The 21,679-nt window shown below is 32.8% G+C and overlaps 7 protein-coding genes across 8 annotated transcripts; 3 read left to right on the top strand and 4 right to left on the bottom strand.

Moving 5' to 3' along the window:
* Positions 1 to 48: 48 nt before the first annotated feature.
* On the bottom strand, positions 49 to 2,471 carry LOC103870957 (peroxidase 27). Its single transcript, XM_009149157.2, has 4 exons — positions 2,216 to 2,471; positions 1,955 to 2,140; positions 1,706 to 1,865; positions 49 to 1,616 (listed from the first exon to the last, which is right to left on the bottom strand). Exons 1-4 carry the CDS (start codon positions 2,426 to 2,428, stop codon positions 1,216 to 1,218), a joined length of 960 nt encoding a protein of 319 aa, XP_009147405.1. The 5' UTR covers positions 2,429 to 2,471; the 3' UTR covers positions 49 to 1,215.
* Positions 2,472 to 3,883: 1,412 nt separating this feature from the next.
* LOC103870958 (pyruvate, phosphate dikinase regulatory protein 2) lies at positions 3,884 to 5,787 on the bottom strand. Of its 2 annotated transcripts, XM_009149159.3 has the most exons (4): positions 5,333 to 5,787; positions 4,695 to 4,818; positions 4,179 to 4,622; positions 3,884 to 4,097 (listed from the first exon to the last, which is right to left on the bottom strand). In XM_009149159.3, exons 1-4 carry the CDS (start codon positions 5,723 to 5,725, stop codon positions 3,991 to 3,993), a joined length of 1,068 nt encoding a protein of 355 aa, XP_009147407.1. In that variant the 5' UTR covers positions 5,726 to 5,787; the 3' UTR covers positions 3,884 to 3,990. The 2 variants fall into 2 exon arrangements, with proteins under 2 accessions (XP_009147407.1, XP_009147406.1); XM_009149158.3 differs by having other exon boundaries at positions 4,179 to 4,818.
* A 626-nt stretch (positions 5,788 to 6,413) lies between these two features.
* On the top strand, positions 6,414 to 10,551 carry LOC103870964 (homeobox-leucine zipper protein ATHB-20). Its single transcript, XM_009149164.2, has 3 exons — positions 6,414 to 6,653; positions 6,750 to 7,135; positions 9,980 to 10,551. Exons 1-3 carry the CDS (start codon positions 6,557 to 6,559, stop codon positions 10,313 to 10,315), a joined length of 819 nt encoding a protein of 272 aa, XP_009147412.1. The 5' UTR covers positions 6,414 to 6,556; the 3' UTR covers positions 10,316 to 10,551.
* A 2,054-nt stretch (positions 10,552 to 12,605) lies between these two features.
* LOC103870962 lies at positions 12,606 to 14,598 on the bottom strand. The gene has a single exon (XM_033291494.1). It carries the CDS (start codon positions 13,210 to 13,212, stop codon positions 12,835 to 12,837), a length of 378 nt encoding a protein of 125 aa, XP_033147385.1. The 5' UTR covers positions 13,213 to 14,598; the 3' UTR covers positions 12,606 to 12,834.
* Positions 14,599 to 14,845: 247 nt separating this feature from the next.
* On the bottom strand, positions 14,846 to 15,491 carry LOC103870961. Its single transcript, XM_009149162.3, has one exon. It carries the CDS (start codon positions 15,431 to 15,433, stop codon positions 15,041 to 15,043), a length of 393 nt encoding a protein of 130 aa, XP_009147410.1. The 5' UTR covers positions 15,434 to 15,491; the 3' UTR covers positions 14,846 to 15,040.
* A 281-nt stretch (positions 15,492 to 15,772) lies between these two features.
* Positions 15,773 to 16,750, top strand: LOC103870960. The gene has a single exon (XM_009149161.3). It carries the CDS (start codon positions 15,854 to 15,856, stop codon positions 16,334 to 16,336), a length of 483 nt encoding a protein of 160 aa, XP_009147409.1. The 5' UTR covers positions 15,773 to 15,853; the 3' UTR covers positions 16,337 to 16,750.
* A 567-nt stretch (positions 16,751 to 17,317) lies between these two features.
* On the top strand, positions 17,318 to 19,132 carry LOC103870959 (mitochondrial outer membrane protein porin 1). Its single transcript, XM_009149160.3, has 6 exons — positions 17,318 to 17,525; positions 17,628 to 17,695; positions 17,929 to 18,039; positions 18,121 to 18,207; positions 18,301 to 18,509; positions 18,579 to 19,132. The coding sequence occupies exons 1-6, from the start codon at positions 17,477 to 17,479 to the stop codon at positions 18,883 to 18,885; spliced, it is 831 nt and encodes a 276-aa protein (XP_009147408.1). The 5' UTR covers positions 17,318 to 17,476; the 3' UTR covers positions 18,886 to 19,132.
* Positions 19,133 to 21,679: the final 2,547 nt, after the last annotated feature.

Below are 21,679 nucleotides of genomic sequence, written 5' to 3'. Positions count from 1 at the left end.
TCTCAGCCGTCCGAATTTACAGATATCAAGCATACTTAAAAAAAAAAGTCAGACTACTTTCATTTTATTTTGAAATAAATAAACACCAAAAAAAACATCTAATGAATAACATTCGTTTTGGAACCACTTTCTCTCTCATCTCTGTTCTCTCTCTATATCTTTCACAAAAAAGAAGATGAGAAAGCGGTTGAGTTTTTTTGGTTGATGCCGGCGATTCTTCTTTCCGGCTTCGTTGTGTAGTAAAGTCACCGGATCCTTTCCGGTTGTAGTCTCTCAATGATTCGGGCTTTGTCTCTGGGAAGAGGTGGTTTACATAACACTTTCTCCGCCGGCTTTAGTCTCCGGAAAGAGATGATCCTCTTACACCGTCTTCGCCGGTTTATCACCGGTTTAATACCGGTTATGGTTGATCTATGCTTTCGTTCTTCCTCTGTCCTTCCGCCTCTTGATCTGTTTCTCTGATTTCTTCTTCGTTGGAAGATCCGAGTTCTAGATTCAATCGTAGGCAGTTGCAATCCCTTCTTCAAATCGTAGATCTATCGGAGATGTTTCGTCGTTTTGAGATTCAGAGCTGTTCTGTTTGAGCGGCTTCTTCTCTAGGTTGGCTTCGCTGAAGGCGGAGCTCCGGCGTGCATGCGTTCTGACTCCGGAGGAAGCTCGTGCCTTCCATTTGTGATGCGTGTTCATTAGGTGCCGGGCGTCCGGACACGTGGTGGTAGAGCTGGCATCTTTCTCGACGGTTTCTCACTTGGACTTCGAGGCCCATAAGTTATGCGGTTTGGTGGCCTGTTGTTTGGCCTTTTATGATTTTTATGTTTGTGTTGTATGTTGGGCTTCGTTCTTTTTTTGGGCCGAGTCCCTTAATAAAATTCTAGTGGAAAAAAAAGAAGAATAACATTCGTTTTGATACGTGGCTTGGCTGAAAGATGTGGACGAATGCGAGTCTGCATGGGATGACGTGATATATCATATATGAGATTATGAATTATTATTTTTTCAGAACAACCTTCAATAATCAATACTATTAAATCATACAAATAAAAATACATGGTTTATTTGTTTGACAGATTAAATTCATCTTATTCCAAAGACCACACAAATCACATTTAATCAACGTTTAAAGAAAAGAAGCAAATAAGAAATAAACTCGCCGAGATATATTTTCATTTTCTTTTACAAAAAAAAAGATATATTTTCATTTTGAATATCTCTTAATTAATTAGGAACACGACACATCTTACGGATCTCCCCAGCCCGACCAGTAAGAACTCCGGTCCGACCCATTTTCACCATTGAGACACCAAAGTCATGAAAGAAGGTTGACCCACGTGCCTGCTCCAAGACATGAGCCCTAGTCTTTGAGTTGTCCAAAAGAGCAGCATCCGACTGGAAAAGCCCTCTTCTCTTTGCCACTAGCTTGAAGTAGCTCACGTCGAATGTCTTGAAACTTCCTGGATCCATCTCTAGAGCCGTCGTGGTGTCGGTCGGCTTGCATTTCTTCCTCAGATTAGTGGCGTACTCCGAGTCCAAACTTGGGTCGCTGTCTCCTCTTCCGGTGAAGTTGTAAAGACGGTTTGACATTAGAGGACAATGTCCCATTCCAATAGTGTGTCCACCTTCAGAAACACACAAAAAAATTAAATTTTCCATATATAGATATATACATCAATTCACTAATTATTCATTGAAATTCACTTGTCCGTACCTGAAAGAACGACTAGATCTTTCTCGTTGAGTCCCTTTGTGCGAAAATCGGTGATAAGCTTGGCGATGTTATCAAAAGGTGATGGCAAGTTGACCTCGTTGATATTAGAAACCCTGCCGTCTCTTCTTCCCGTTTCAACTTCCCACGTTGGTCCTTCAAGCTAAAGTCAACGTATATATATTTATATATTATAGTGAGATCATGCAACTTTTTGAGTAAAATTTTAGGGTTAATGTGAAAATTACTTACTGCAACCATTGCGTCCCTAGCGACAAGTGCTAGGATATCAGAGCAAGAAACTATGCCAGGGCACACTTTTTCTAGAGCTGCCTTGGAATCGTCTATGATGCCGAACCCTCGAAGGCTTAGGTTAGGAACGGCATTCTTCTCGGCTTGATTGTTAGATGAATCTAACAAAACTGATCCATCACATCCCTATATATTGATTATGATTCACTCATTAGACGATCGTTCGATTTAGAAAAGTCATGAGTCACTTTAGAAACATACCCGAACGAAGCAGTCGTGGAAGAACATTCTAAGCAAAGGAGCACCAAGGGTAGGCGCTTTCTTCATGGCAGCAAACACGACCTTTTTAACAATACCCTCGGCATGTGGGCATGTTTTGCTGTAGAAGCCTACTTTCAAGCCTTGCGCATTGGCTTCTGCTAGCAACAACACTAAGAAAAAGCAAGCGACAACTAATCGCTTACATGCAGCCATTTTTAGATTTTATTTAGCTACTAGCTCTTAGCTTTTTGCTCGATTGATGATGGAATGTTGATGAAGATATAAGTTATTTATACTCAATTATGTAAGTAGTCTAAACTGAAACTGGAATACTATAAGAGTTTGTGGTTAGAACATTGATATTAATTAACATCAAAATGTAGTTGACTATCAATGGTCTGCGGTGGAATGCTTGTTGTATTGCTGTTGTTCTTATGATTAATCATTGTTTGTAGAAATAGAAAGGCAAATTGACAAAGTCGTAGTTTTAGTTGTGTTTATATAGCTAGTATTTGTTATGCATGTTTGCTTATATAATAATACTATGTTTCTATTACGTATGCTTGATGTATACTGTGCAACCAGAAACAAATGGTTGCCTAATTTTTTTTTAAAATCCCAATAAACACAAATTGGGTTTATATATTGTAAATTTCGTGTGTAAGTCATTGTTCGAATGTAGTTAAAATAATGTCTAATAAATTAATATATTACAGAACGAAAATATATAGTAATCAGTAATAATATGCTTACACCTTACTCAAAACTTCCAACTTACAAGAGAAAAAGATGAAAATATATCTGTGAACATAAATAGACATAGCAACAAGAACCATATAGAACATGAAGTATTATGCCTTCTATGAAATCAATAGTTTCCCTTCAGTTGCACCAATTACACACAAGTTGATTGTTACAGCCAGAACAATGTCAGCTTTGTATTAAGTCTAACTCATAACCTAATAGTAATATGTTAACTAGCGACGAGGACGAGGAGACGCACGATGTAAACGTATACTGTATAATCAATCTATTTAGCCGGGGGAGGTAGTATACTGACACTTGAAAGTATTTAGTTAATTTTTAATCTTACTAAGAATATATTATCTTTGTTAATGAACTTTCTAATTCTTGGACGTTATCGCAAACAATTAAGCATACAAGAATAATATTTGTCAATGAAATGTTAATTCATGGACGTTATCTCGCCACCAATTATTTGATCCCACATGCAAATGCATGCATTATAGGTCCCCCAATCCCCGTATAATGTTTATTTGCATGTTCATCCAATCATTTGACCGCTACGTTTTAGCCATCGTTAGGTGGAGTGAGTCATGTTTTAATATCCTATAACCATTTGGATGATGAACATATATTAACTAGCAACAATAAATAAAATTTCGTTATCAAATAGAAGTAGTTAACCAGATCAACGTACGTAGATGGCAAAACAGAACTCTAAAATAATTTCTGAAAGAATACAAAAACTTGTGTCAACATTACTAACATATTCAAGTTGTATGCAACCTTTCAACTAATTGCTGATGATACTACTTATCCTTGTTTTACATAAATAGTGGCATACTCTGCTACAAATGCTAAATCACATGCCAAAAATTCTTGGATATAAACCTAAAAGAAATTCAGAGTAATTATTACTTTTTCATCCTCTTACATGAAAATGTTAAAAAAAAATACAATAGTTGAGTAAACAAAATACAGGCGCCTAGGTTTGATTAGTTAAAATAGTACCAAACTGTATTCTCGTGAGCTTAGAAGCGTTTTGAGATACAAGGTACAGAAGTACTACTGTCGCTACCGTCATGATAAAGCCGCAGAATCACAGCTGCTGTTTCTTCAATCGCTTTATTCGTCACATCTGCAACCCCCCGCACAATATAAACTAATGATACCGAATGAAGAAAAATACAGAATGGTGTTCAAAGTGTGTGTTAATTACCTATGACCACCCATCCAGGGTTTTTCGCATAGATCTTTGCCGCGAAATCAAGTTCTTTCCGAACAAGATCGAAGCCTGAATATCTGTTCTCTCCTACCGTATCCACACCTAACGTTTTAGCTCTTGTTCTCCTGATGGCTTGCAGTACCACAAGTTGAATCTTCAACCCAAAAACTTTTCTCGGTTCAACATCAAAAAGCGTCTTGGGCGGTTCTACGCCCATCACAAACGGTACATTTGCGACTTTATACCCTTTCTGAGCAATATAAGTAGACAGCGGCGTCTTTCCCGTCCGTGAAACACCGACTAGAATGATATCAGCCTTGCCTAAGTTCTCGGGTAGAGTCCCATCGTCTTGCTTAATGGTAAACTCAATGGCTTCGATTCTTTTGAAGTATGCATCGTTGAGAGTCTTGACCCTACCGGCAGCTCCACGGGTAAGACCTGACGGAGAAACACCCAAGTGAGACGCAATGCCTTGGATAATTGGTCCTAAGATGTCGACAGAGAGCACACCTAATAGATCACAAGCTTCTTTAGCGGATTTGGACATAGAAGGATTGGCTAAAGTGTAGAAACACATTGCCTTCTGCTTTGCCGCCTGCTTGATAATTTCTATTAGCTTCTCCTCATCCTCCACCTGACCAATCCCCAAAAAAAAAAAAATACTATTCAGATTGAAAAATCGTGTCGTTTTTTTGCTTCCTATGATCAATAACTGGAACTCATGCCAATAAAAATCAATATGATGTAATAAAATTCCATAGATTCCGCAATTTTTTCAATAGTAAATGAAAGATTATCTTTTTTTTAACGAATGTTAAATTTAATCATAAGAAAAACTATTTTTTTAGTATAATTGAAAACTAGACTAATTGTTGTACACCTAAATTTACACCAGTCTTGATTTGTATTTTTTTAAAGCTCATAACCATTTTTTAAAATCCACATCACTTTTTAAATTCATGTCTTTATAATTACTCAGCAAAGAATAAAATACTCGGTTTAAATTTAAAGACTTTTAAAAACTAAAAATCTAAAGCCAAAAAAAAATAAAATCACAGCAATATTTCTACAACCAAAAAATGAAATCATAGCTCTTGCCGATGAAACATACATGGGAAACTATTCGATTGTGTGTGAATAGTAATTACCCAAGAGAAGAGATGGGTGTTAACAGGAAAGCCACGATTGACCAATGGATCTTCGAATTGGCCCAAAGCTGCGTTAACGGAGTGCTCTGCCGTCCACCCTGTCCCGTCTGAAACCATATATATTGACTTTCCCGCCACGTCATCTCTAAAACCGTCCTCGATAGCAGACGTCTTTCTATCAGCCTGCTCCTCCGTCGTTACTTGACGGCAAGGTGCGTCGTTGTTATCGGTACGAAGAGTCTGACGTTCAATCTTAACAGCACCGGAACGTAAAGCACGCCCCATGGACCATCGATTCAGTTTGGAACTAACCTTCATCCTCGGTGTCCGGGGACTCGACGGTATAGTCGGAGGAGACTCGGAATCAGGTTCGGGATGGCCTCGTGAATTCATCGTCGACGGTTTACGTTTCTAGCTAAATTTATCTTCAACGTTTTGAACATGAAAAACATGGATCATTCTCTCTTTTCTCTTCAAATTAACTATGTGCTCTTTCATCTCCGTGTCTCTCGGGTCTTGTCTTCTCAATCGTGTGACTCTCCTCATCTATCTATCTATACCGTTACTTACGTGAATGAACTTATTTAAAAAAAAAGAGGTCATCTGTGGGCTTGTGGCAGCGAACTAGTGTTGTGCAGCAGCAGCGGCACACATGGGTGGTCGAGGAAGAAGCGATTGATTTGTATATTAGCTTTGGGCTTCATTTGATATGAGGATTTCAGCCATATAAAGATATCTTGGAATAAAGAAATCATGGATAGAGAGATACATCAATGCTATTCCATGTATGATAAATTTCACATAATTATTAAAATATTTTTTGAAGAAATAATATTATTTTCCTTGCTAAGAAGATTAAAGAGTTTTATACATACATGAAGTAGAATATATATAGAATAATAAATATAAGGGCTCTAAATATAATCATAAACTTAATTTATTTTTAAAGAGGATGGGTCCTAGAAACTCCCTAACTTGATCCGTTTCTCCTCTCTCTATTTGTCTTCTTATATGAGAGGTTGATGAGATCCACAAGAAACTCCAGATTCATTTGTTCTTGATTTCCATATATGTATACAAGGAAAAATATAAGCATTTGAACACTCCTAGCTTATTACTTCACAATCCAATATAAGCATATATATATATATACACACCAGTGGTGGAGTTAACTTGCGTGTGTTAGATCCAACCACATACGCAGCCGCAGGGGTGAGATTGGAGATGGCATTTCCTCAGCATGGTTTTATGTTCCAACAACTTCATGAAGACATTAGCCCTGATCAGCTCCCTTCCTGTCTTCCTCCTCATCCCTTCAATGGTACTTATCTCTCTCTCTCTCTCTCTCTCTCTCTCTCTCTTCATAGATAATAAAATTTTATAAGTAATTTATACATTGTCTTGTTGGTGTTTATAGGAGGAGGAAACTACATGATGAACAGATCTATGTCGTTAACGAACGTGCGAGATGATCCTCATCAATCTGTTGATGAGGAGAATTTATCAGACGATGGGTCGCATATGATGCTTGGAGAGAAGAAGAAGAGGCTGCAATTAGAGCAAGTCAAGGTATTAGAGAAGAGCTTCGAGCTTGGGAACAAGCTGGATCCAGAGAGGAAGATACAACTAGCTAAAGCACTGGGGATGCAACCTAGGCAGATAGCGATCTGGTTTCAAAACAGGAGAGCTAGGTGGAAGACTAGACAGCTCGAAAGAGACTATGATTCACTCAAGAAGCAGTTTGATTCTCTTAAGTCTGACAATGATTCTCTTCTTGCCCACAACAAGAAACTCCTTGCTGAGGTATATAACATATATGCATTTATCTAATTATATGTAGAAAATGTTTTTTTTTTTTGAAACTTTTGGCTTGACATTGGTTGGGTTGTTTGGTTTTACAAGACTAATAAAGTAAAAATGAATCTGATATCTCATAAGTTTAAGAGAAAATATGCTTTAAGTTTTTCTCTTCTTTTTGAAATCTTTAGAGAAAACATGTTTTAAGTTTAATTAATACAAAATTTTGACCACTTTTTTTTTTTACTTGGATTGCTTCATGAATTTATTCAGTTTAAATGTGCATGACTAATTCTATATGAAATGCAATAGATTATTGTTAGGCTCATGATCCAACACTATAAGATGTTTGTCAAAAGACAGTAAGTGTTTTGTTTGTTAAACAAATGGTTCTGGTTGATCAATGTATTAATTAAATACTTTCCCATATGACTTTCAAGCACTGGCATGTGAAGGAACCGCTAACCAGATAAGAAAACAATACTATATACTGTATACTAGGATAAGACCTGCGCCTTGCGCAGGGTAAAACATTGAGAAAAATATTTATTTTTAGTTGTATGAAAAACATAATTTATATTATATCGGTTTGTTTAAATATAGTCACTTTAAGTTTTTAATATTAGGTCAGATTACCGTATGAATTTTTTTTTTTTTAAGATTTCAATATATGTTGATAATATTTAATAAAATTATATCTAAGACTACATTTAAATTCTATAAAACATAAAGCTGACCAAATAATATATAAAGAATATGAAATTTTTAATTTCAAAATTTTAAATTAATATATATACAGTAAAGTCGACTATTTTCTTATTTTATAAATAAAAATATGAAAATATGAAAATATGAAAAATATTTTATTTGTAAATTAAAAATTCTATAAATTAATAAAATATTATAATCCCAACATTATTAATTTATATAGTTTATATACACTGTAATATCATCAACTATAGAAATTAATTGATTACTTTAAATTTATTTATATTTTCGTCTCTTCGTTCATTGATTCATATTTAACGATGAGGATACATGTACAAACTTAAGGAAAACCTAAAAATTATGTACATATAGGTACAAATGAAGTTATAGCCTTGACCCATATATAAGAAAGTTAACTATGGAGGTGATTGGTTGAGGCTGTAAGAACTGTGAACAGCCTTTTTAATTTCTACATTTATTTTTTAAAGCAATCATGTTTTTATTTTAAAAACTTAATCTAAAGCCAAAACATTATAAAAGAAAATATGTTAGCTTTAGAAAACACTTTCTATAGAGATTTTATACAGTGCTCTAAAAAATTTTTACGGCAAAATAAATTAAAGCTAAAGCTAAAAATCTAGAGCCTAAATCTTAGAGGAAAAAACACAAAGCCACAACCTCTACCAATCACCCCCTATGATTCCCTTCCCTTGGTCATTCAATTAAAATAAAGTTACACATGCTATAACTTGAACTAGGTTAAGATCTGCGCCTTGCGCGGAATAAATGTTATATATAAATTATTTTTAAGTATTGTATATTATTTACATATTATGAAATAATAAATTTATATTGAATAACTAAAAATTTAGTAATTATTACGTATATAATTAATTTGGTACAAATATTTAAATAAATATTATTAATCCACACAAACTTTTTTTTCTATTTTATATGGTATAAAATTAAGTTTAAATGATATTAACATAGATATATAGTACATTTTAAAGATTGACATCTGTCAAAAATATTTTATACTCATGTTATTTTTGATCATTTGTATTTATTTATAGCAAAAAATTTAAATCACTGATAACAATAAAAAAAATTTGTGGGATATTTAATAGTTGTAGTAATTTATAATTTTTAAAACATTCAAGTCAAAGTTTAAAATCTAAATATTAAGTTATCAATAATTGTTCAAAATGTTTATCAAAAAATTTTAAAGCAAATTTCAAAATTAAAATACTTATGTATTTTATATGGTATATAATTTATTTTTTAAAAAATATTAATATACATATATATAATATTTATTAAATGAGACTTCTTACTTATGTAATTTCATAATCATTTGTATCTTGTTATAACCGAAATTTTAAACCATGTATCACAAAAATATCAATGAGAGATTTTTAACAACTTTAGTTATTTATATTTGTTTTTAAAAATTCAAAATAGAACATATACGAAAAAATCTAAATTTTTATTATATAGTTAATGTGGTGTTTAATTTATTTTAATAAGTTAAAATTTTAAAAAATAATAGAGAATAGACTAATTTTTTATCAAATCTTCATTAATCAAAATCATTAATTGTCATATATACTTTAGCCACATTAGGCAATTCTGTGAATTTTAGTTAAGTAAACAATGAAGAAAATTTATTATTAATTTATGGTTAGTTTAATAAAAAGCTTATTATATATTTATATGGACCAACATATTTTTCTAAAGATTCTAAGAATGATTGTGGTGATGACATGTGGCTACAAAAATAAGTTGCAATGCTTCTCTTTTAATATATAAGGGATACTATTTATTAGATATAACGCAAAATAGTTTCTATTAATTATTAAAAGTAATAGTTACAAATTTTTTACAGAAAAAATAGCTCAAGTAAATATCTAAATTCTATATAGCCTTACATAAATTAAGAATCATTATGAAAGAAGGTTTTATATATTACTTTATAAGTATATATTTCAGTCATTTTCTTTATATATTGAAATAGGTCTTACCTAAATGTCACATAGTGATGAAATCAAGACAAATGCACACAACTTTTTCGGATCTACATGTGCATCAATGAACTAATTTTGTCTAAATTCTAAAACTCAACATTTGATTTGATGGTTAAAGGTAATGTCTTTAAGGAACAAAGATTATAATGAAGCAAGCATAATAAAGAGGGAAGCAGAAGCTTCATGGAGCAACAATGGAAGCACAGAAAATAGCTCAGACATAAATCTGGAGATTCCTAGAGAGACCACCACAACACATGTGAACACGATCAAAAACCTTTTCCCTTCATCGATTCCGTCATCTACACATCATCAAGATCATCATCATCAGAATAATGAAATGGTTCAAGAAGAGAGCTTCTGTAACATGTTTAATGGCATTGATGAAACGACTTCGGCTGGTTACTGGGGATGGTCTGACCCAAACCACAACCACCACCACCAATTCAATTGATTCATGATCCTATATATAGCTCGAGGGGATCACCACCATGGCATTATCATCATCATCGTCATCACCACGAGAAGAAACAATTCGTCCCTTGTTTGAATATGACTATTTGGAAGCATTGTTAATCTTTTATTTAAGTTGGCTTTTACTTTGTTTGTTTTGGGTTTGTAGATCATTGGTGTATAGTGGAACATTTGTTGTTGTTATAATTTAATAAATGAAGTTAATTTTTATTTTTTTAGCATCTTGTATACGGATCATGAATTTACAACTTGAAGCTCATCATATAATCATCTTACACTTTTTTGCTAGTGACCGAAAAACTGGACCAAGTGAGAAGCACTGCATTGACATTGAGCAAAAGGTTACAATATTCTGTCAACCGTCTATGACTCTTATGTTATCCCAACTTGACAAAGAGATATAAACTACGTTTCTTTCATTTATACAAAGAAACTCTTTGAAGTCGTCTAAACATGACAATTGTCTGTGTGTGTGGTCAAGTTCCAAGTTAGACAGCAAAAACCACTCTCTCTTGAATCCGAAAAAAGTTCTCCCCTAACCAATTGGGTGAGACTAAGCCATGAACTAAAGAACTTTATAATAAATATAATTGCAAATTTTATACTATGCATGTGAGAAAGATTCATATGCATGTGACCTCGAGTGGGATTCCAGCTCTGTCAGTTAGGTAACATGATCCATGACTTATATTGTATGTAAGGATATTTTATTATAATTTTTATTTGTTTATTATCTTTGTAAGTTTTAAATTTTTAATATTTTGCAAGTTAAGTCTAAAACAACGAATTGTCGAGAATTACAATCTAGGCTGACTATTACAAAACTACTGAAAACACTCGTGTCTAAATCGTTATAATGCCATGCGTCACATACTTAATAGTTGCATACTTGCATGTATATATATGAACCAAATGATCATGATCAGGTTCGCGCTCAAAACGTAAAATGACCTTCTTCTTCTCCAGAGACCATTCAAATTTCTATCCGACAGTGGTATCCGACGGATCTTACATTCTTCAAATATTTACATTATTCATGCAACAACAAAAAATATAATAAGTAGGACCGAAGATAGGAAGAAAGGCTACTGTGGAAGCACACGTTCCAAACACACAAAGAAGAACAAACCAAACAGAATAAAACAAGAGCTAGAAAGATCAGTTCTCTCTTTTTTTGGGTGCTTTCTCTTTGAGAAGAATCTTTATTAATTTTTAATAGTAAACTTTATCTACTAATAAATAATGTTTGAAAGCTAAAAAAGTAAAGAGACAGGCTTGGACATTCGGGTTCTAAGGTCGGATTCGGACCTGGTCGGGTCCGGATCTGGGTCTTTTGGATCTTAGATATTTAGATCCAATAGAATAATTAGAATTTGTTGGTTCGGGTCCTGTCGGGTCCGGTCCCAAAAAATTACCCAAAAACACAAAATATCTGAAAATATTTAAATACTCAAAAAATATGATAAATTTTATCTAAAATCTGATTCGAAGACATGAAAAATACCCAAAATTTTATCTGATTACCGGAATTATATTTTTGAAAATCTAAAATTTTATCCGAAATCCAAAACTATACCCGAAAACTCAAATTTGAAACTTAAAAAAATATCCGTAATACCAAAAATATACTGAAACACCTATATATATCTAATATATACTAAATTTTTTGAGTTTTTGGGTACCCCACTCAAGTCTCGGGTTCGGATCGGGTCCAAGACCCACAAGTCCTTCACGACAAAATCCAATGGGATAAAAAGATTGATTTGGTTCTTATCCGAATCAGGATTTTTCGAGTCGGTTTCGGATCGAGTCTTCGGATTTAGGTAATATGCCCAGGCCTAAAAGAGTTATCGACTTATCATTGTCTCCTTTTCTGTTTTACGGAATCGACATAGGAGACCATTTTTATCTCATACGAACCAATGGCGGAGGGAGAAAAACTATTTCTTCTTTTTTGTGCAACGGAGAAAACTATTTCATAGTGGTCAAATTGATAACATATGTATATTACAAGGATCAATAAGCTAAAACTTCAGATTTTTTCAGTACACAATACATGTAGTTTTTTTTTTTTACGAAATCCACACATGCTACAATGCTAGCTCGGCCACTGATAGGAACAATATCATTTTACAAAATAACTTATAAAAAGTATATATACTATATCAGACTTTCAGTTTAACTATTACAGTGTATTAATAACTAAATAACTAAATATAGCACAAAGACAGATTAGATACTATATAAGTAATAAAATTTTACAATGTATATATTAATAACTAATTATTAACAAAATATATTTAAAAAAATTTACAAAATAGTAGCACAAAGATAGATAATATAAGTAATACATTAAATTGTATTACAATTGATTTATTATTCAGTTGATGTAGTTAAATAAATATATATAATGGGAAAGATATTTGCTCATCTCATTTGCAAAGCCAATTTGAAACTTCCTAAACGCATCAAAACATCCATCAAACCCTAGTTATTGTTTCAGTTTCTCCCTCCGTTTAATCCCAAATCCTTCAAAATGTTTTGAACTACGGATCCTCTCTTTGACTTTGGTGCCTGCTTGACCTTCCTGTTGAATTTCTTGAGCTTTTTCCCGTAAGGTTCTAGACTCTCACCTTTTTTGTGAGCTTCTCCGATGTCATTCAACATCTTCTCAGATTTGGTTAACATATTCACCTCGTCTTCCAAGCTCTTGATGTTCTTTTCCTTTTCCTTCAAGTCCTCTTCGATCAAGTCCTTTGCTTCATGCAGGTCATTTTCAATTTTTTTTTCGTCGCGATCTTTCGAAGATTGAGCCTCAGAGACACGTAGAAAGACAATGAGGGCCACAACGAGAATTACAAATGAGATTTTTGCCATGTTAAACGATTAATTTTCCCTCAACGTAATTTGATTTAGATCAAACTATATTTTACTGTGTTCATTTCTTAAAGAATCTATAGCTTACATGTACGTAAAAATAGCAACCTTGTTTTGATGGTCAGCGAATGGTATTGAGTTCGTTAATTAGTTTTGTTTGGCCACCCATAAAATTCGCAATTTTTTTATACTCATCTTATTTAAAACCTTCCAGTTTCGAAGTTATAACCTTCTAATTTTCATTATGGAAAATTCCCGAAATAAGATTCCTATATATAAATTTCTCGTGTAACGTTTAGCGATGAGCCAACATAACTCACCACAATCACTCACATAAAAAAAATTTGTTAAAAAAATATGTATAGATAGATAATACATCAGAGCCATTTTCAGAGATCTCGACCTAGACTGCTCAAATTAAAAAAAAAATATAACTAATTTTTATAATGTTTAAAATGTAAATTAAGATATATAATATGTACTCACTTTAATGTAGAAGAGTTTTATGCTAAGACAATTATTTAAGAAAACATTTTCAGCTTATGGGTAGCATTTGGGAAGCGAAACAATATAAATTAACACATACCCAATAATATATCATGGTCCTCAATTTTAAGGTTTATAAGGACCATGATATATTATAAAGTCCTACGCAATTGCATCAAAAGTATGCTATAAGCACTTTGCTATCCAAAATTCAGTGTTCCGAACTAAAATATTAGTCAACATGTTCATGGTAAGTTATTTCCATACATACTAAGAAAAGTATTAGAAATTTGACTGTATTTTATTAGTGCATTGCACAATTTTATATCTCTAGTTAATATGTTAAAGTAATAGAGAAATTAAAACTTTGTTGTAAAAATCTGTGTGCTAGAATACAAACCACATTTTACGAAACAAAAATGATAAAACATCAGGGAAAGTCATTTCTATTAGCGAACCTTTGCCTAAATAACAAGGTTCTATACTCCTGAATGAAATGTAGAAAAGAAAAAGTGGAATTCAAACTTATTATGAAATGTAAGGAAGATGTTGTTTTGTACTCTTTATCTGTTTCAAAATAATGAATGCTTTTGTGTTTCATACATAATAATAAACTATATTAAAAGTTTATTATAAATGTACTATTTTTATGTTCAGCTATTTTTTCATAATGTTAAACCAATAGTATTTGAATAACTATAATTATTTGTTTGCAATTTACAATTTATAATTATTAGCTAATAAAAGTTATATATTCAATGTAAAAACATGTATCTTTTCAAAATTTATTTATTTTTGCAATTTTTATCTTTTAAAACAGAGGACATATATTTTAGCATTAGTGACAATGAGTCTGATGTAGAACATCTCCTATGACAATAATAATATTAGAAATAATGTTGAAGATCACATGATTATGTTATTGGATAAATCAACCCCTAAATCATTTATCTGTAACTATATATATTAAGCCACATTCTATCAATTTGTCATCTATATCTATTTGAGAAAACGTTTCACCGTTTTGTAAACTAATGTGGTTCATCATTAGTATTTTATAAATATTATCTCAAACTTTGTATCCAAAAACAGTTAATTGAGTTATAATCCAGTAGCGAGCTGCTATAAAAAAAAAAGAAAAGAAAAATCGCATAGAAACATATTTTGTTATCATAAGTAGTTCATTTAATCGTATTAATTACAGAATGATAGCAACGTAACTTATATACTATGTGGGGAATTTATTTGCTCCTCTCACTTGTTAAGCTAAACTCCATGAACAAGTTCAGACCTCTTTAAAACTCACTCAAAAACATTAATCAAACCCTAATTTTTTTTTTTGTCATTCCCTCCCTCCGTTTAGCCCAAAATCTTGCAAGATCGTTTGGATCACGGATGCAGGTTTCTTGTTTTTCGCAGGTGGTGCTTTCGTGACATTTTTTGCTGCCCTGCTGAATGTTCTGAGTTTCTTTCCATAAGGAGCTACATCCATATCCTTTTTGTAGTCTTTTCCAAGTTGATTTAACACCTCTTCAGATTTGCTCAAGGTTTTCGTCTCAGATGTCAAACCTTGAATGCTCGTTTGCGTGGCCTTTAAGTCTTCCTCGATCAGGGCCTCGGCTTTGTGCAAGTCCTTTTCAATTGCTTCATCGGATTTTACCATGCGGTGAGCCTCATAAGCGTGGAGAGAGGCAAGAAGGGCCATGACGAAAAGCAATAAGGAGATCTTTGTCATGATTAGAGCTCAGTTTTCCCTTAACAATTAAATTTGAAATTATATTCAAATAGTTTGTTAAAGGAAAAGAGGTGAGTAGAGATGTGAGATATTGCCATCTATATTTTAAGGTATTTTATACTACTATCTGTGACTAATAATAGTATGTACATATATAACCTTAATCGATGGTCAACGTATTGTATTTACTAGGTTATATTGGTTAGCCATAAATTTCTCAATTTTTTTGCTAATTATTTCTATAGCATTTACTAATAGAACATCAATATATCAAAATTTTCCTTCTACTATTAGACATATAAAAAAACCTTCTACTTTTAGACAACATTTTTCCGTGTAATTAAAGGCAACCACGGAAAGAAGTTTCAATCCTCTCATATATATGACACAAGAAGATTTGCATTTTTGAATCTATACAATATGGCAACGAAGTCTTTAATACTATATGGTCTTGTCGTGACCCTAGTCATCGCATTGATATGCAACATCGAAGAGGCTGCAGCGAGAGACGTAAAGCTAGTGAAACTTAGCGATGTAAAGCCCGAAACGTTGACAACATTAAAACGAGAAGAAGAAAAAGAACTCGTGAACGACAAACTTACAAAAGAGATTGAGAATGCAAAGAAATTGCTGGGGGAGTTGAAAACGTTGAAGAAGGAATCAAAAGATGATATGAAAGAGGAGTTGAGTTCTTTGATGAAATCTGAAACGCTACTTAACGAAATGTCAGATACACTCAAGAACGGAACGTGCAATGCAAACAAAGCTACGATATTTGTAGAGAAAGAATCGTTTTTCTACAGAGCATGGAAGGAGAATGCATATCATTCGGTGGTTCCAGAGAAGGAGAAAGAGTTTATGTCTAACATAAAACGCATTATTAAGCTGTTGAAGAAAACTTAGAGGGACGGTTGACTTTTATGATATTCAAAAGAGAAAAATCGCGTCTATATATCAATTATTTGTTGCGTTAGAACTTTTTGTAACTAGTAATTACACTGTTTTGTTTTGTGTTTTGTAAGAATGTTGTATTTGGTCAAATTAGTAAAAATAAAATAATTTAGCGATATATTTTTTATCATCCATGGTTGTCACTAGGCATGGGCATGCATAATATCTGAACCCAAAATTCGAACCGAACTCGAATTCGAACCCAAAAACCTGATTCGTATCCAATTCGAAATGTTAAAAATACTCGAATTAGTCTTGTAGGGTGTTACAAAGCATATTCGAACCTGAAGTGTTATTAACCGAACTCAAACGGATAATTAAAAAAATTGAAAAACCGAAAAACCCAAAATAATCCAAAAAAAAAAACGATTTGAATATCCAAATTAGTATGCAATAGAAATATCAGAAACATAAGTATGTACTTCAAATATTCAATTTCATGTACGATATCTAAAGATAAATATTTAAATTTTAGATAAGAACCTGATATATCCAATTCTATATAAATAAATATATATATATTTCTTATGCTCTTTTTTTTAAAATAAAGTTTAGATTTTAAATCAAATTATCTGAATCGATCCGGTATAACTCGATATATGATTACTTTATAGGATGTGATACAAATTAGAATTGAAACTGATGTATTATATATATCATGTACTCACAAATTTACTAGAATAAAATCACAAATTTACTAGAATAGAATTTAGGGAGTGTATTACAAATTAGAACTGAAATTTAAAATCGACAATTGAAAGGGCCAAAGAGAGGTCCAAACTAGAGAGCCAGATGGAATATGCCATCGGACCGTTCCCTGATTCTAAAAGGAAAATGAAGACTAAAAAATGATTAAGTGTTAAACGACGCCGTAATAAATAGAGAAGAAAATGACTAGTGTCGTTGGACGGCTGTGGATGAGGAAAACTGAAAGAGCGAGTGATGATCCTACGGCTCATAAAATTTAGCCCGAAAAATGAATAAAAATTTAGGGTTTTCTTATAGACGCCACGACAGAAGCAGAGGTTTAGTCATTTTGCGTCTTCTTCTTCTTCGTGTGTTTGCGATTCTCTCTCGAACTATCTCGAAGAAATGGGGAAAGGACCAGGTCTCTACACTGACATCGGCAAAAAAGCAAAAGGTAAAAACTAACTACTCTGCTTCTCTCTTTCCGATATGTACATGAAGGAGATACTACGAATTGATGTTTGGGCCTCTCTCTCTCTCTCTCTCTCTCTCTCAGATCTTTTGTACAAGGACCACAACAGCGACCAGAAATTCAGTATCACTACTCAATCTCCTGCCGGTGTTGTAAGTTTCCAACTCTTCATTTTTCTTACTGATGAGAGTGATGATAATATGGAATATGATGAGGTCTTCTCTAGTGATTGTGTTTATACTTTTTGTTGTTCTTGTTCTATTCGATTAGCTTTTATTAAGTTCACTTCTGAGATTGCAGCAGTAAGTAACGCATTGTGCTTCTTCTTCTTCTTCTACTCTGTACATAATCTCATCGTTACTCATAAGCTTACAATATCGTTTAGGGCATCACATCAAGTGGAACCAAGAAAGGTGACTCACTCTTGGGAGATGTTTCTCTCCAACTCAAGCAAAAAAACATCACTACTGATCTCAAAGTTTCCACTGACAATACCGTAAGTCTATATATACATTCATCTTTTTAGCTTCTCCTATCAGTTTATCTTATCTATGTGTGTGTGTGTGTATTGGTTCAGGTTTTGATCACTGCCACCGTTGATGAGGCTGCCCCTGGACTCAAGTCCATCTTCAGCTTCAGGGCCCCTGACCAAAACTCTGGCAAGGTACTAAGTTCCCAAGCATTTGTATTTTGTTATTTATTTTGATGATCTATCTTTCCTAACTTCATTATTATGTGTTCATCCTCTTATAATCAGATTGAGCTTCAGTACTTGCATGAATATGCTGGTATCAGCACGAGCATGGGATTGACTCAAAACCCCACTGTCAACTTCTCTGCTGTTATGGGAACCAATGTGTTAGCTGCTGGTACTGATGTTTCCTTTGACACCAAATCAGGCAATTTCACCAAGATCAATGCTGGTCTCAGCTTCACCAAGGATGATTTGATTGCCTCCCTCACCCTGTAAGTTAATTCCTGCGGGTCATTGATCAATTTCGATAAAAGGTATATTGACTCTCCTTGTTTGTTTAGGAATGACAAAGGAGATTCTGTCAACGCTTCATACTACCACATTGTTAACCCGCTGTTCAACACCGCTGTTGGAGCTGAAGTAAACCACAAGTTCTCTACCAATGTCAACACCATAACAGTTGGAACGCAGCATTCACTTGACCCCTTGACCACGGTGAAGGCACGCGTGAACAGTGCCGGGATAGCCAATGCGCTCATTCAACACCAGTGGACACCCAGGTCCTTCTTCACTATCTCTGGAGAAGTTGACACTAAGGCTATTGACAAGAATGCTAAGGTTGGTTTGGCCCTCTCTCTCAAGCCTTGAGAATGAGCAACAGATGATGAATCCAACCAAAGCATTTCAACTCTTTTCCAACGTGGTTCTGTTTTCCTCCGCATGGTTCGGTTGTTTTAATGGCCACTGCTCTCAGATCTTTTTCTCATTTTCTTGTCGGATTTGTAGAGAATAATAAGGTTGAAAAATTATTGTCTGTCTTGGTGATATGATGAAACATTAGAGATCCTTTCCCTTACTCTTTCTTCCCTGTGCATTTGAATTTGTTTTCGTGATCTTTTTGGTCCTATGAGTTTAACATTATACGAAAAAAATGTGAAATTGGATATTCGATGGTGCTTGGGTTAGGTATGTGGGCAAGAGAAAAATTCAAAGAGTTGAATAATATGTTTATTGAGGTCCACGTCAATGTAGTTTGGGCCATGCCGTGATGTGGTCTATAATATTACGTGATGTGGTCAATAATATTACGGATAAGAATGGTGACTGATGAACGATCAGGAATACATTCTCTAACATTCTTTAAAAAAATCACCATTCATAAGAAATATTTTTTTTTTCTCATTCTCTACTATTCTTTTTTTTATAAAGAAATAAAGAACAAAGTTGTTCCTTGTTAAATATGATATGGAACAACCATTCCTTTTCATTCCTCCAATTCTATTCCTATACATTCCTTTTATATTTGTTTCTCTTGGTTCCAGAATTGTCACCAGTCGGACCCTACGTTCATTGTTGAATCATCGAAAAAAAGTTAAGCTGCAAAAAGAATTTAATTAAGTCTCAAAAAATTTTAAAATTTGAGAAATGATGGATACATGTTAAATTGATCAAAATATTTATATGGCATTCACTTTGTTATAAGAAAAAGACAAATGTCAATAATTAAACTAATTGTTACATTGAGTTTTTCGATAAATGCTCTATATATTCGAGCCTATAATTTTTGGTGGTGTTTTAAAATTTCTAACCACATTCTACATTTGTATTAATGTATTTTAAACTCTCTTTCATGGTACATGGACATCTTTCTAGAATTATTTATCAATTAATTTAGTAAAACTTCATATAATTCCTAAATCTTACAGAAACATAGACAACAAAGGTTTGAAGCCTCTTCGACCATCATCATATGTTAGTTTAGGATGGAACTATGCATTAAAACAATATTGTTATATTTTTGAATTTTTTCAAAATCTATGTTAAACCCATACGAAATATTGAGTTTTACGTTAAACGCTCTATATACTGAAACCTAAACTTTTTAGTGTTGTTTTAAAATTTCTAACCATATTCTATATTTGTATTAATGTATGTTAAACTCTCTTTCATAGTATATGAGAATCGTTATAATTATTTTATCAATTAATTTAGTAAAACTTGATAATACTCCCTAAATCAGTGGAATAACCACAATAAAATCGCTATTTTCTTGAAAAACTAAGACAACAAAGGCTCCAAATCTCTTTAAACATCATCATAGTATTATGAAGTTTTACTAAATTAAATAACATATGATGAAGGTCAAAGAGGTTTGGAACTTTTGTTGTCTCCCTTTGCCTAGAAAATAGCGATTTTATAGTGGTTAGTCCACCACTTTAGGGAGTATTATGAAGTTTTACTAAATTAAGTGACCAGAAATTAAAACGATGTCCATGTACCATGAAAATGAGTTTAATATACATTAATAAAAATGTAGAATGTGTTTAGAAATTTTAAAACAACCCCAAAGATCATATGCTTCATTATTAGAGAATTTATCGAAAAATTCAGTATTTTCATAGGGGTTATTCGTCCATAGATTTTGAGAAAAATTCAAAAATATGAAAATTCTGTTTTAATGCATAATTGCATCCTTCACTAACATATGATGAAGGTCAAAGAGGTTTGGAACTTTTGTTGTCTCCATTTTCCTAGAAAATAGCGATTTTATAGTGGTTAGTCCGCCTATTTAGGATGTATTATGAAGTTTTACTAAATTAATTGACAAAAAGATTAAAACGATACCCAAGTACCATGAAAATGAGTTTAATATACATTAATATAAATGTAGAATGTGTTTAGATATTATAAAACAACCCCAAAGATTATATGCTTCATTATTAGAGCATTTACCGAAATATTCAGTATTTTCGTAGGGGTTATAGCCCATAGATTTTGAAAAAAATTCAAAAATATGAAAATTTTGTTTTAATGCATAATTGAATCCTTCACTAACATATGATGAAGGTCAAAGAGGTTTGGAACCTTTTTTGTCTCCGTTTTTCGAGAGAATAGCGATTTTCTAGTGGTTAGTCCACCAATTTAGGGAGTATTATGAAGTTTTACTAAATTAAGTGACAAAAAATTTAAACGATGTCCATGTACCATGAAAATGAGTTTAATATACATTAATACAAATGTAGAATATGTTTAGAAATTTTAAAACAACCCCAAAGATCATATACTTCATTATTAGAGCATTTACCAAAAAAATCAGTATTTTCGTAGGGGTTGTTAGCCCATAGATTTTGAGAAAAATTCAAAAATATGAAAATTTTGTTTTAATGCATAGTTGCATCCTTCACTAACATATGATGAAGGTCAAAGAGGTTTGAAACCTTTTTTGTCTCAGTTTTTCTAGAGAATAGTGATTTTATAGTGGTTAGTCCACCAATTTTGGGAGTATTATGAAGTTTTACTAAATTAAGCGACCAGAAATTAAAACGATGCCCATGTAACATGAAAATGAATTTAATATACATTAATACAAATGTAGAATGTGTTTAGAAATTTTAAAACAACCCCAAAGATCATATGCTTCATTATTAGAGCATTTACCAAA

This window comes from Brassica rapa, chromosome A05 (assembly GCF_000309985.2).
Source record: "Brassica rapa cultivar Chiifu-401-42 chromosome A05, CAAS_Brap_v3.01, whole genome shotgun sequence".
Taxonomy (NCBI): Eukaryota; Viridiplantae; Streptophyta; class Magnoliopsida; order Brassicales; family Brassicaceae; genus Brassica; species Brassica rapa.
Note: the sequence above shows the minus strand (reverse complement) of the source record. Positions and strands in the feature narration are given on the sequence as shown.

What these genes read in the sequence shown, in the direction of transcription:
- LOC103870959 (XM_009149160.3), top strand. Translation starts at nt 17,477, where the DNA reads ATGGGGAAAGGACCAGGTCTCTACACTGACATCGGCAAAAAAGCAAAA. An exon ending in CATCGGCAAAAAAGCAAAAG is followed by an intron (nt 17,526 to 17,627) that starts GTAAAAACTAAC and finishes TCTCTCTCTCAG; the next exon opens with ATCTTTTGTACAAGGACCAC. An exon ending in CTCAATCTCCTGCCGGTGTT is followed by an intron (nt 17,696 to 17,928) that starts GTAAGTTTCCAA and finishes AATATCGTTTAG; the next exon opens with GGCATCACATCAAGTGGAAC.
- LOC103870964 (XM_009149164.2), top strand. Translation starts at nt 6,557, where the DNA reads ATGGCATTTCCTCAGCATGGTTTTATGTTCCAACAACTTCATGAAGAC. An exon ending in TCCTCCTCATCCCTTCAATG is followed by an intron (nt 6,654 to 6,749) that starts GTACTTATCTCT and finishes TGGTGTTTATAG; the next exon opens with GAGGAGGAAACTACATGATG. An exon ending in ACAAGAAACTCCTTGCTGAG is followed by an intron (nt 7,136 to 9,979) that starts GTATATAACATA and finishes TGATGGTTAAAG; the next exon opens with GTAATGTCTTTAAGGAACAA.
- LOC103870957 (XM_009149157.2), bottom strand. Translation starts at nt 2,428, where the DNA reads ATGGCTGCATGTAAGCGATTAGTTGTCGCTTGCTTTTTCTTAGTGTTG. An exon ending in TCCACGACTGCTTCGTTCGG is followed by an intron (nt 2,141 to 2,215) that starts GTATGTTTCTAA and finishes ATCAATATATAG; the next exon opens with GGATGTGATGGATCAGTTTT. An exon ending in AGATCTAGTCGTTCTTTCAG is followed by an intron (nt 1,617 to 1,705) that starts GTACGGACAAGT and finishes GTGTTTCTGAAG; the next exon opens with GTGGACACACTATTGGAATG.
- LOC103870962 (XM_033291494.1), bottom strand. Translation starts at nt 13,212, where the DNA reads ATGGCAAAAATCTCATTTGTAATTCTCGTTGTGGCCCTCATTGTCTTT.
- LOC103870958 (XM_009149158.3), bottom strand. Translation starts at nt 5,725, where the DNA reads ATGAATTCACGAGGCCATCCCGAACCTGATTCCGAGTCTCCTCCGACT. An exon ending in ACACCCATCTCTTCTCTTGG is followed by an intron (nt 4,819 to 5,332) that starts GTAATTACTATT and finishes GGGATTGGTCAG; the next exon opens with GTGGAGGATGAGGAGAAGCT. An exon ending in CCCTGGATGGGTGGTCATAG is followed by an intron (nt 4,098 to 4,178) that starts GTAATTAACACA and finishes GGGGGGTTGCAG; the next exon opens with ATGTGACGAATAAAGCGATT.
- LOC103870961 (XM_009149162.3), bottom strand. Translation starts at nt 15,433, where the DNA reads ATGACAAAGATCTCCTTATTGCTTTTCGTCATGGCCCTTCTTGCCTCT.
- LOC103870960 (XM_009149161.3), top strand. Translation starts at nt 15,854, where the DNA reads ATGGCAACGAAGTCTTTAATACTATATGGTCTTGTCGTGACCCTAGTC.